General features: G+C 47.4%; 1 protein-coding gene across 1 annotated transcript; it reads left to right on the top strand.

The window, feature by feature from the left end:
- Nucleotides 1-6,180: 6,180 nt before the first annotated feature.
- On the top strand, nt 6,181-9,698 carry LOC107312428 (gallinacin-8). The gene is made up of 4 exons (XM_015859863.2): nt 6,181-6,321; nt 6,998-7,088; nt 7,348-7,481; nt 8,056-9,698. Exons 1-4 carry the CDS (start codon nt 6,196-6,198, stop codon nt 8,062-8,064), a joined length of 360 nt encoding a protein of 119 aa, XP_015715349.1. The 5' UTR covers nt 6,181-6,195; the 3' UTR covers nt 8,065-9,698.
- Nucleotides 9,699-13,931: the final 4,233 nt, after the last annotated feature.

The raw sequence follows: 13,931 nt of genomic DNA, 5'->3' as shown, positions 1-13,931 counted from the left end.
AAAGTAATTGGAAGAGTGCAAAGTGACCAAAAGTGGAATCAAGGCACAATGTCTCTGTCCTCTCTAAGGCCTGATAGCTAGACTTCGCCAGAGAGTCAAATTCCAACCCCTACCAAATATGCTGGGGCTCAGAACTGGGCCCCAGCACTCCAGTGAGCCTCAACAGAGTGATACAAAGAGCAAAAAGGCACCTTCACTTGGCTGCTGCTAGAGGCATAATTGCCCATGCTGCAAGATAAGGCGAATCTCTATAGCAAGGAAAGGGCACATTGGCTCACTCATGCCCAACGTGCTGCCCTCCAAGGCACACCAAGCTTTCTTTCTGTGCAGAGCCTCTAAAGCTGAGTGGCCCACAGCACGCTTGTGCTGGGTTGCTTTTCCCAGGGGCAGGGCCCTGCAACTTATCCACCCGGCGTATGAATTGGATGACGGCCCCTGCCAGCCCATTTCGCCAACCTGCCCTATCCTCCCTCTTATAGCAATTTGGACCACCACAAGACGGAGCGGACAGCATACCAGTCACCCCAGCCGACGACTGCTTAAAGAGGATCCTCATGCACGGCCTGTGGGATTGTGAAATCCTTATCTTGCAATGCGTCACTAGATCCACAAACAAGACACAAAACGACATGTGCTGCATCGCGTTGTATTACCCACCACGTGAGCATGAGCAACAGCTCGAGAACGGTGCCCCAATACACGTGACCCACACCAAAAATCGTACACAGATCATCCATTGATCATTCGCCAACACTGACAGGCCTGGCCAGGCCATATCTAGGCGAATACTATTCTCCGAACCGAGTGGCTGCTGCCGAATGGGTCTACGAGCAACCAGGCCGGAGCAGATACCCCAATTCAATTCTAACCTCTATTGAACCCAACGTGGCCCGATACATGCCAAAAAACAGCCAAAAAATCTGAGGTAGAAACGAATACACACAAATGAACGATAAAGAAAAAACAAATAAAGCAGTAAATAATACAAAAATAATTGGCTGAATGCATAAGGCTCTGGCGCAACCAGGCCTCAACGGCACGGCGCCTCCTCTGACCCTAACAGAAGACTTGTAGAAGAAGAAAATAAGAAAAAAATTCAAACTTTTTCTCAAACTCATTTCCCTTAAAATCAATTTCCAGCATTCGAATCCTTGATCAATGCTTTGAGTATTGGCCTACTCACATTAGAGAACCTTTATTCTACATCCAAATGAGAACAGGCTGCAAAAGTACCTTTTTCAGGAAAACAACACCCCAGCCCAATGAAAAATCAAAAGAAGAAGGAGGGCTCAACCAGAATGAGTAAATAAATGAAATGTAGACAAGGGATGGAGAAAGCAATGAGATATATGACAGCTGCGCACCAATTGCCCAAGGTTGAAGAGATAAAGACCTGTCCACGGCTGAGTCCTGCAGGCCTGAACAAAATATAAGAATATCAGAGAGCTGGGAAACAAAGGATCTCACCGGCACGCACTGGAGACTTACAGGCTGATGTCGCCACCAAGCCCAAAGCGGGACAACTGAAGAGGAATAGAAAGAGCAAAAGAAGATGGATCAAAGGGAAGGAGCAGAAGGGCACCACTGATCGAGGGAGCAGGCACAGAAGGGAGACCGCGGAGGAGGTGGAAGATACGACTGCTGCCGTCTGACCTCGCTTCTCCGGCACGGTACCAGCCCAAAATTACAGTCCAGGTTATATGAAGGCGTGGTGTTGCTGAGCGAGCAGTCATGGGGCCAATGAGGAGAGGACTTTTGCTCCCAACGGAGTGCTTCTGCGATCTTTGGTAGCGTGGTCACGGAGAGATAGAGGCTGCACTTGGTGAGGACAAGCTGTTGACCACAGGATCCCGAGGTCGGTGGTGACAGAGAGTCCATTGCTTGAGGAGGGCATGACTTTGATGGTGGAGAGAGCGTGGATAGGGCCACAGGGGCGAGTGTGGGAAAAGAGCCTGGGCAACAGGGCACATGCGTGAGCGTGGCGGAGAGCTGGGGCGTGAGCGTGGGTCTGTACGGTTCGAGTATGAAGAGGTGTTGCGATCAGGCTTGTGAACAGTAGCTCGGCTGACGCATGTGTGGCACATAGCAGAGTGTTGTGGGTCGGCTGTGGACGAGGCCATATTTCGGGCTTGATGCAGCACCAGGGATGACGGAAGTTGGGTCGAGAAGGCAGAACAGACTACAAGTGTGGCATGCTGTATGTTGCATCAGTCAAACAGGGCTCCCAAGAATCCGTCTCGCATGCTGCTCTCAAGCCAAATTCTCTGCCGCACCGGGCGAGTCTGTGCTTGGGGAGTGCGAGTGAGGCGCGACGGAGGGTGCAAGGGGCTTTTTGCCACTTGGGGATTGAGCAGTCGGCGTGAGGGGATGGGCATGGGGCCCATGGGGCGCGTCGGTGCAAGCCCGTCCAGTGCGGGCCTCGGGGATGGGGCAGTGCCGGGCTGTTGTCGCTGCGGCAGGTTGTCAGGGCTGTACCACATGAGAGGAAAGGGAGCGAGGCGTATAACAGTGGGTAGCCTGAGTTCTGTGGACCTTGTGGGATAATTTATTGTGCGTGCTATGTTGGACATGGGGGCAGACGGCTGGACTGCCAAGACTGATTGAGGCGGAACAGGACCCTTTCTGGGGCGTGAGGTTGATGTGTCGAGTGGGCTGGTGGGCCGGCCAGTTGGTCTGCACTCGTGCCATAAGGGTCAGGGAGTTGTGAGGTCAATGTTAACAGGTTTTCATCCTCCAGCTTCCAGTCATTTGCCACAGGAGGAGCTGCCACGTGGAAGGGAGAAGAGGGAGCGAAGAGAAGGTGAGGGAGGAACGAGCATGGGAGAATTTGCTGGTGACGATGTTCATAATCACTCGCTGTACACGCCAGTGCCACGAGCGCGACTGAAGCTCAGCGAGCCTCTGGAGGGAAAACGTCGATCGTAGTATCTTTCTAGGGCGGGGATACCGACAGGGACATGGGTGGAATACCACACAGCTTTCCGTGGCAGCGAGCCGTGTCAGTACGCAAAAATGGCCTATGTTCCAGGAAGAAATATTCTTGGCGTGAGCCCAGGTCCAGTCGACACGTCCCATTGGCGGAGCCACACTAGCACCTAGGTTCCTTGGGCACTCGTCACCTGAGAAAAAGACCAACACCCACCTCACTACAGAGGCTCCCATTCAGGGCAGTGTAGAGAAACCATGGGGAGTTGGCAGTCGGAATATCTTTACGCAGGAGATGTCTTTGGGAGGGCAGTACCAAGAACTTACCGGCTCGCAGTCCCCTCTTGGGTTACTGACTGATCGGGCTGGCCAGAGGGGAAAATTGGCCCATGCCTTCCCCAACAAAAGAGCAGAAGCCCAACGGTTTCAAACCATGAGGGGAAACCAGTACGATTTATTGAAGGCAGAGGAGAAAGAGATATTCCTCTCCATGGTGCAGAAAGAGGAGGTAGTAGTGCGCCGATATCGAGAGGCAAGGAAGTATTGAAAGTCGAATGCTGTTATTTCCTTGCAGGAGGAGGATGTGGGGCAGCATGTTGAGGAAGTTGGAGGGCCAGAGGAGGCGCAATTTGGGTTAGAGCAGGAAGGATTTCTCAGGGATGTGAAGGAGGATCACTGGCCACCCGCCCGCGCCGGCAGATAGAAATAGAGCGTTGCTGTTGGGCAACACCGGCTTGAAGAAAGGCGGAAAGGGTAGTCATTGTCTGGACCTCCCCACATTCCATTAGTTGGTCTAGGGGGTGGTAGCTGCGGTGCTAGTGTGCAGTGGCGCACGTCACGAGAGCCGCTGCCATGGGATAGTGACACAAGCCCCGGGAGGACCCCAATCGGGGGGCAGCAAGTGCGTGATTTATGTTGGGAGAAAGGTGCGGACATCAAGAGCGCGACGCTCTCAAGCCATCCGCTATGGAGAAGTGCGCGTGCCGCATCTCCTGGCCACAGTACCCTACCACAGGCCATACCGAGGCTGCTGTAAGCGAGCGATGAGTCGCGACGAGTGAGGTGAAATATGGCGTGCGGGGGCACCTACTGGCCCGAGACAGAAGCAAGCCCTTCTTTGCCCTCAGCAGATAGTCTGATCATGCGGGGGGGGGACCCAGACAGAGGGAATAGGGCTAGAAAGAGTAGGACGACCTGCACAGTGAACAACAAGAACAGAAAAAGTAATTGACAGTGCAAGTGACCAAAGTGGATGCACATTCTCTGTCCTCTCTAATTCCTGTGCTGGCTCTCTCCAGAGAGTCTCCCCCCCTCCTATGCTGGGTCTCAGAACTGGGCCCAGCACTCCAGGTGAGGCCTCAACAGGGTGAACAAGGCAAAGATCCTCTTCCTGGGCTGCTGCTGAGGCTTTGCCCACTGCTGCCAAGATATCTGCTAGCTCTCTTAGCAGTAAGGGCACATTGCTCACTCATGCCCAACTTGCTGCCCTCAAGGACACCCAGCTTCTTTCCTGCAGAGCCTCTAAAGCTGGTTGCCCACAGCACTTCTTGGTGCTGGGGTTGTTCTTCCCCAGGTGCAGGACTCTGCACTTCCCCTTGTTGAATTGGATGAGGTCCCTGCCAGCCCATTTCTCCAACCTGCCCTATTCCCATCTTACCTGCAACACCCTGGACCACCACAAAGAGGACAACCAGCAGCAGGTAAAGGATCCTCATGGCCACGGCTGGGATGTGAAATCCTTATCTGCAATGGACAGACACAACAAGACCAAAAGACATGGAATGGTTGTCTCCCAACTGAGATGAGCAACAGCTGATAACGTGCCCCAAATGACCCACACCAAATCTTATATAATACAGTGAACTCAAATGAGGTGCAGATATTCAGATCATCCTGGAATGTGTCTCCAGGCAACCAGGTCCAATCATCTCCTCTTTGACCCAATGCCCCGAATGGCCAAACCAAAATCCGATGTGATACAATGAACTTAAGCTGCAGATATTCAAAATGTTTCTGAATGCATCTGCAGGCAACCAGGCCTCACCATCTCCTCTCTGACCCTCCAAGACTTTTGAGACTAGAAATTCCCTCATTTCCCTTCAACCCAATCGTACCAGCATGCTATCTTTGATAAATGCTTTGAGTATTGGCCTACTCACATTGAGAACCTTTATCTACATCCATAAAGTATAGGCCGCATAACTTTGAAACCAAACACCCACCCATGAATATCAATAAAAGGATGAGCTCACCAGAAGGTAAAATGAAATTTAGACAAGGTATGGAGAAAGAAAGGGAGGTTGGTGCACCAAGTGCTGTCCAGGTGCCTGCCTGCCTCTGTAGGAGGCTGGACAGTTCTCAACCACTGGAGACTTCTGTGTCTCCAATGCCCATGGACTGAAGAGAAATGAAAGCAAAAGAAGTGGATAAAGGGAAGGAGCAGAAGGCACCTGTCTGTCCATAAGCAGGCAACAGAAGGGATTACCTGCTGAGGAGGTGGAAGATCAACTGCTGCCTTCTGCCTCTCTTCTCCAGCACGTTCGCCACCCCAAATACATCCATTTATATGAAGGTTGGGGTTCTGACCAAGCAGTCATGGGCCAATGAAAGGAAAGACTTTTGCCTCCAATTGGTTCTGCATTTTGGTGCCTTCCAATGAGGCTGCACTCGGGACAGCTTTGACCACAGATCCCCAGGTCTTGGTGCAATCCACTTAGAGCATTGCGCTTTGTGGTGAGAGACGTTAGGCCACAGGGCTGTGTGAAATACCGGCAACAGGCACATGCTGCTGCTAAGCTCCTACTTCTGTCTTCAGTATGAAGTTTTGCTATCAGGCTTGTGACAGCAGCTAGGCTACCATTTGCCTGCAATGTTTTGTCCTTTACAGCCATCTTCCTTCTTTTGCTTTCTTTGCGTCAAGAATTTGGCATTAACAGAACAGAGCTTCTACAGGCTGAATAGTCCCAGCTCTCTCATCCTGTACCAGTAGGAAAGGCAGCTCAGATGCCTTCCATCCTCTCTGAATGGTGTCCTGGGGGTCTCTGTGTGTGAAAGACCCCATTTACTGTGAGTGTGCTGTGCCATTGCAGAAAACTGCATTGAAAATACTGGGCAGGAGATGTGATTTCCAGGCAGGGATTGGCCAAGCCACATCTGGGCATGTTTCCACGGGACAGGTCAAGGCCAGCATTGACAGCAGGACATTTCCCCAATTGGATTTCATGCTGTTCCTGCTAATTGTGGATGAGCCATGAGGACGAGTGTTGGGTAATGTTACCAAAGGTCTTTCCTCCCTTCTGGTCATTTGCACAGAGGACACTAGGAGAAGAGAATGGCAAAGAGAAGGTGATGGAACCTCACATTGTGAAGTTTGTTGAGGACTCCCCGTCATCAGTGGTAAGTCACAGCTCTTATTTAAAATAAAACCCGCCCTACAAATAAGGAAACATACACTGCTTGATATTTGATCATTATGCTCAGTAATGGTGGCTCTGGAAGGTTATAATCGTTTTATCTACTAAATGGAATTGGAGTCCGCACAATGAACTGGTGGTGGGGGATGCTTTATTGCTTTTGGCTGCTATTTGTTATAAATGTGCTGTGGAGAGGAGACCAAGGAAAAAGTTGCTCAAATTATAAGAACTGGATACAACCTGAAGGATATTAATAAATTTTTATTTTATTCTTATTATATTCTGTTACAATTTAAAAATATAAATAAAATACCTGAACTCCTCGGAATTTGAATGTGGGAGTCTTCAGTGCAGCTGATACTGGTTGTTTTTGCATGTAATGGAGAGAAGATCACTATATTTTGAATTTTATAGACATAAAACATATTTCCATGATCATATGCAGTGTGCTTCCCTTAAAAAGTGATATTTTGATAGCCAGTTTCTAGCAAATTTACTCTGTTCCATCACTGATGGCTTCAATTTGCAAACTGCAGCTTATAAGTCATACATGATGCTTGGGCCATACACGATGTTGGGGCCATACATGATGTTGGGGCCAATAGTCCATGCAGAATAAATGCAGGATTGTTTTGGTGGCAATTTCTTTTTCCCCCTAGTGGCTGTTGAGTTTTGTGACACTGAATTCAGAGATGAAGATCCTTTACCTTCTCTTGGCTGTTCTCCTCATTGTGCTCCAAAGATCTTTAGGTAAGAGCTCCATAAAGCCAAAGGAAACACCGAGGGAATTCTGTGAGTTCAAACACAGTAAAATAGAAATGGAAAGGTCTTCCATCTTGGCTACTGCTGTAGTAGTTTGGTACACAGAGTGTGAATGCTGACTTTCTTGCATTGGAAAATGAGAGAATGTAATGGTGCAGAATACTGGAATACTGCTATCACACCACAGTGCTTGCTCCTACTTCATCTTCTTTGGGAAGGAAAATGAAGAGTCACCATCTTTGCACAGGTTTCATGCGTTTACCTAACGACGAGGCACAATGTGAGCAGGCAGGTGGGATCTGCTCCAAGAACCACTGCTTCCATCTCCATTCCAGAGCCTTCGGGCGCTGCCAGCGAGGGGTCCAGTGCTGCCGGGCTGTGGTAAGCTACAGTTGTACAAGGATCAGTTGTTTGTTGGGGAATGAGTTTGTTAAATACCTTAGCAAATACACTCAGAGGGTATCTGACAGATTTCAAAGGTTCACCCATATGTTTATTACAACACAAAATAACGAGGGGGAAAAATCCAACAACAACAACAAAAAAAGCTTCCATGAAAATATCTACTCTGGAATTACTGGAATAGGCTCCCCAGGGAGGTGGTTGAATCACCATCTCTGGATGTGTTTAAGAGCCGTTTGGATGTGGTGCTCAGGGATATGGTTTAGCAGAGGGTTGTTAGAGTTAGGGTACTGGTTAGGCTGCGGTTGGACTTGATGATCTTCAAGGTCTTTTCCAACCTGGCTAATTCTATGGTTCTATGATTCTATGATTCTACTCTGCTTCCACTGTTTCTGATACGTAATTTTCTGTTCCATCTTGCTGTGAGATGTTTGCAAGTCATCTTGGTTTTGGAAGTTCTCATTTGAACTATGCTCAGTAGTAATAGGAGAGAGATCTGGGTGATCTTGGAGGTATTTTCCAACATTGGTGCTTCTGTGATTCTCTCTTGCAGTACGACTAATATTTGCCAGGACCTCAGACCTGCTAAGCAGTTCTTCTGGTGATGTAAGAGATTCATCAACCTGAAATTTGGGGCTGAAAATACAGGTTTAACGTGCACATATGAGTGCACCAAAGGCTGAACAGAAGTGGGAAGAAAATGAACACTTTGGCAAACAAATGAATTGACCTGAAGGGACTCCAGCAGTGGTTACTGAACCACACAGTGAAGACTAGTGTTCCTTTTCTTTTCTGAAATAAAACAGTTTCTAGCAAAATTTCACTGCATCCCCCATGAGAAGATGCAGGGCAGATTCTTGCCTTGGCCTTCAGATCAGATGCTCGTATTTTTCTTTTCTACTTAGTATTATTAATAATGGAATTAACATTAAAAGACAGAGTCTCCAGGAGAGGCTGGATTAACAGCTGAGGGTTTCATACTTTGTAGACCTTTATGCATTTTAATAAGTGTTCCCCAGAAGACTTGTGTCTGATCCTGATACCAGCAAGGAATTGTCTTGGTTTGTGTTTTTGCTGGAAGTCCTGGCTCCCATCTCACCCAGGGTTAGTGTGACGTGATAAAAAACCCACGTACAGACAAGAATATGGCCAGATCCTCTTCCTTATTACATTAACAAGCAAAGTCCAACAACAGCTTGTACAAACCCCTGTGAATGGGTTAGTAGAAGACTGGCACAAAAGGACTATGTGCATGGCTCGTGGCACTCCAAAACCAGTTCATAGCAGCTCACGGGGAGGAAAGCGTAGGTAACTTTATCCATTGCTCATCTGACATCTTTTTGTTCTTTGCATTAGCTCTCTAGTGTGCTAAGCACATGGGACAACATGCTATGCCATACTATCCCATCTCATCTCATCTCATCCCATCCCACATGAATGTGTTTGGGGACTTTCACTCATTTTTCTGCTGCTTTTTTTGAAACATTAGCAAGTTTGTTGGCAACCCTTGGAACAAAATGGGACACTTCTATACCTCTTAACAGTGGAGACTCCAGGCTGATGGACATGCATCCAGACAGCACAATGCTGTGACAAATTGTTTACTATTTAGCATTCAGGGAAGCAACACCCCCTGCTGATGTAGACAAAATGCAGGCAGTGGGACCAGAATCACATAGATTCCATGAGGTGGTTTCAAGACCTAAAGAACTTGTCCTTCTGCCATGCTGGGTTTCTCTGTGTTGACATTCCCAGTACTTCATGTTGGGTTGACAGAGGACAGGAGAACAGACCCAACTCTGAACCCCAGCCTGTTGCTCTGGACTATTGGTGCTCTTTGGTGTACTAATGTGTGTTGCCACACAGATTGCTGCAACCCACACACTTTAAGGATGATTTACTAGGAGTCAATGACACATCCATGTAAATTAAGTTAATTTAGTTAAATAAGCTTCATTTACAAGTTGATTTTTGTAGACAGTATTAAAAACAAAACCACCCTGACATACACCAGCGAATGTCAGCAATGTGGTTTCACTTTGAATTGTGTTTATTAGAAATGAAGCTGCAAATCTCTACCAGAGGTACAAGAATTCTTCCTCAGATCTTCTCATGCTCCCAGGAGTCTTCACCCTGGTGGGAAAGGCTCCTTGGCTTTGCAGCAAAGTTCAAAGATCCAGTGATGTCATAAGGCAGGAGATGTCTCAGATTCCCAGTGCTCTTGGTCATTGAGGTCTCAGATTTAGGAGCTGGGTGACCTGCAAAGAGAAATCAGGGGGTGACCTATTTAACTTTCCTCTATCCAGACAAGACCTTCCCATCTCAGGCTGGTGTAGACACCTGGTAACACATGAGGTTGAAGACTACAAAAACAACTGATTTACGTTGTCCAATAGGTGTGATACAGCTCATTTGATATGAAATATTATTCACTGCAGAACTGGACCACGGCATACTACAGCATTGCTCCACATTATGTATATCCTGTAGATACAGAGGCTTTCTCCTGATGCTGATGAAAACACGTTTTACTTCCAGAGAGTGGAAGATCTCCTACAGCACTTTGCTCTGATACTTGGCACTCTGCATCTAATAGAACAACCCAGGTGGAGAATTGCATTCCAGGTATGAGTTCTGACTTGCTTCTAGTTCTGCTATGCTGATACCCCTGGGTTTCTCAGGAGGAACTCCCTTACCATTTGCAGCATTTCAGCTTCCCACCACGGCAGGTCCCAATGTCAACTGAAGGAGCACGGCATGCAACGAAAGAGCAGGAGCCATGGCCCTGCCGGCATGCTAAGGTGTCAGGGTCTTCTTGGCTGTAAGCTGCAAGAAATCAAGGGGAAAATGACATTCATTTACCATGGCAGAGCATAAGGAGAGATTCAGCATAAGATTACAGGGCATGCTATGTGATACCTTGACACAGTACTTGGCATGCAGGTTTGTGATTGGGGTATCTTTAAAATTAATCTCATGCCACCCAGAAAAGGTGATGTTATCCAAGTTAGAATGTCTTAACTGGACTTTTTCAGGCTTTCAGCCCAAGTTTCAGCAGATGTAAATTGTATTTAACATTCATTATCTTCTGATTTGAATAGCTTCCTGCATGCTTACAGGGAAGTTGCGTTACCAAATGTAATGTAGTCAGGATAAAACAGATGGCATAAAAATCATGGGAGGTAAATCTTAACCACAGCCAAACCCAGGGAATACAACACATTCCACTAGAACTCTTTATACAGCTCTATATATACTTAGAAGTAAGGTCAGTGACTGTTGTCACTGGTGCTGTATATGATTTTAGGTAGCCACGGTGCTGGTTTAACCACGGTTGATATGTTCAGAACTGAAGAACAACATGCTCAGGTGATGTCAAACTGCTCCTCCATCATCACCAGGACAGCTGCTTGGGTTTATCCCATGTGAAATGCTATCCACAGGTTTGGGTAAGAGGGTTTACAGGTTAAACATTACTCATTCCAACTGAGATGTTCAGCCTGAAATTCAAATGGCGTTCTTTGTACATTATTTAAGTGGATCTCCTACAAGCTCCTGCTGGTGGGCTAAGTGGCTCTACATCCCTTCACTGAGTAGACAGGCACTTGCTGGGCTAGGGAAGGTAGTACAGATCTAAGTGTACTGTAAACCAAAGCAGCAACGGAGAAAGCTTAAACTTCTCTAAAGCACTTAGGGCAGCCTAGAATTAAGCATTTCAAACCCATTTAATGCACAGAGACAATAGAAATTTCAGGCAAAGCCCCATAGTCACAACTACTGATCTGCTGATCTAGGATACACACTCAGGAGGTGTGAGTGTAAATGTGAGAAGAGAAAGCTCTCATATTCCAAGATGGTATCTTAAGTGTCACCCCACAAAGCTGCCTGAATACAAAGGGAGAGCATCTTCTTTCCATCCTTCCAATCACATAACTAGACACAAGGTGCTCAGGGATAGAATGAGACCACAGGCAAGTCAAGGACCTTGACTCAGTAGGTTAAAGACTATGGTTATGAATAAGGAAATGGAGTTTCAGTATGACAAGAGTCCAAGAGCATAGAAGCTAGGACTTCTCTGTACAAGTACCCTTTTAGTTCCCTTCTCACCTATTTTCCATCTTACCTGGAGCAGCCTGGAAGAGGAAGAAGAGAACAGCAACAAGGAAGAAAAGGATTCTCATGGTTGTCCTCTGCTGTGGAATAGCCTTTGCAGCTGTGAAGATACCTGAAGGTCTTCGGAAGCTGAGGTATGAGGCAGAAGCTGGCTGGTCCCTGCTCTTATAAAGGCTGTGGGTCTGGACGGTGCAGATGCTTCAGGGGAGGAGGAGTGGTGAGAGTTCGTTGCCCTATGACTGCAGAGACTGGTGATGCATGAAGATGTTGCAACCCGACACATTGGAAGATGCATGACCTGAGCAAGGACCAAATGACGCCCTGTGCTCACATGCCCTGTGACAGCTGATGGGCTGCACCCAGGGAGGACACAGGATTGGAGCAGGAGGGAGGTGGGTTCCTGTTTCCGCAGTACTGTAAACCATGCAGGTTTGCTGAGGCCCCGTGGCTCTTGGACATGGTGTTGTCACAGTCTGTCCTCTTCCCAGACACGGGGCGCTGCAAGCAAACCAAGACTACATGAAACAGGGATGCAACAGATCCTCCTGCTGGGATGGAAGAGTGGGGCAGGGCTTTGGTCCTCTCTTGAGTTGGAATTGTGTGGCTGCATGTGAAGGAGTCAGAAGTAAAAGGGCTTTGGACATCCCCACTCCCTCCCATTCCTGTCCATAATATCTGTGTTCTAGCACAGTTCAAAGCACAGTTGCTATCTGCATCTTCAGCCATGATGTTTTACCACACGAGGAAAATGAAGTCATTAGACAGAGAGAACCAGAAGGAACATCTCTGTTGTGAGAGATTGCATCTCAGTTCCCTTTTGGCAACCAATTAAACCCTATCTTGAAAATGCTGAGATTGTGTGCTTCAAGGCTCCTGCCTGTACTGAATTCCTCTGCCCCACTCTGATGGCTACAGCCTTAATTCTTGTGCTTATCACGGAGAAATGCCACTCTTAAGGCATATGAAAACTGCGCATGTTTTATTGCTATTTCTTTTTGCAAATGGTGGAAGCCAAGAATCATTAATGAAATCGAGTCAGGAGGGTGCTTTATTTTTTACTGCTTCTGTGCAAAAATAAATAGCAAGAAGTCAGTTAATGCTTGTGCACAGAGGGAATGGTGTTCCATGTCTGGCAAAGCAGTTGAAACAAACTGGGATGGGTAGGACCATGTATAAGAATGTAGGTTCATGCACTACCATGGCCTCATGAGCTCCAAGGGAAGTGCAGTGAGCCTCATATCTTCCTGTGATATGTGATAGGCACAACACCCAGCAGATGTATGTACAGTATGCATGTGTGTTTCCTTCCCTTTTCACCTCCTGGGCTGACAGTTTTGCATTGATCAGATGTGTTTCTGTGTTGGAGTCTTTATAGGATACCCTGAGTTGAAAGAGACCAATAAGGATCATTGTGTTCAACTCCTGATGAGAAAACTGAATTCCAGACCAGCAAGAAATGAGACATCAAGGGTGAAGCTGCTTGCTATCAAGTTTGCAAAAATAACAGGATTTAGTGGAGAAGGAAGACGCACTTGTCTCCTTCTTGCATAACCTTTTCATGCCTGTCCCAGGGATGTTTGTTTTGGGAGTGAGACTGCTGAGCAAACCCTGCTGATATCAGCACGTGGTGCTACACGCTATTCAGAGCTCTTTGGACCCAAACACTGTCATGAGCAGGAAGGAAAAGGGGAATGGCTCCATCTTCCTCATTTCCCTCCCCAGTCTCCTTCCATTGAAAGATAAACACAGTCCAGGCAATAACAGCACCCACAACGGTGGCCTGGGATTGGGAGCCTGGGTCGTGTGCCTTGATTCTCCCTTCTCATTGAGAACCAAGAGATGCTGGCAAACAGTCCCCAGCACACAGAGAAACCAGTAGGTCAGTGTACGAGAGTATGAGAGAGGGTGAGGAAGGAAAACCAGTGAGAGACTCAGAGATCTGAATACACAGTGATGGTAACAGTGGGTGGAAGGTGCAGGATGTTCGTTACCCTTGACAGAGCACTTGATAGAGGCTTGTCATGCATGAAACTAGGTTTCAGAGGGAGTCTTAGTGCCTGAAGTGATTGTGCAAGGTCGGCCATAGGACAGCCTCCAATCTGGCTTCCTACCTTAGAAGTGAGCTACGAGGAGGAGAAGTCACTGAGCAGCAAGTTATTGGAAAGTCCATAGCACAATCACTGTTTTGAAAACTGGTCCATCCTTCAGGTAGTTGAGAAAGAGACTTTCTGAGGTCCTGCATTAGCTTTCAAAGGTGTGCAGCATTTGGGAGGTCTCTTTTTTTCCCTCTGGTTTGTATCATGTGGTTTGAATCGT

This window comes from Coturnix japonica, chromosome 3, assembly GCF_001577835.2.
Source record: "Coturnix japonica isolate 7356 chromosome 3, Coturnix japonica 2.1, whole genome shotgun sequence".
NCBI classification, from domain to species: domain Eukaryota; kingdom Metazoa; phylum Chordata; class Aves; order Galliformes; family Phasianidae; genus Coturnix; species Coturnix japonica.
This window is presented reverse-complemented; position numbering and strand designations above follow the sequence as displayed.

Bases quoted from the DNA above. Each gene is read 5' to 3' on its own strand.
- LOC107312428 (XM_015859863.2), top strand. From the start codon at position 6,196: ATGTTACCAAAGGTCTTTCCTCCCTTCTGGTCATTTGCACAGAGGACA. The intron at 6,322-6,997 runs GTAAGTCACAGC...TTTTCCCCCTAG, and splicing joins AGGACTCCCCGTCATCAGTG to TGGCTGTTGAGTTTTGTGAC. The intron at 7,089-7,347 runs GTAAGAGCTCCA...ATCTTTGCACAG, and splicing joins TGTGCTCCAAAGATCTTTAG to GTTTCATGCGTTTACCTAAC.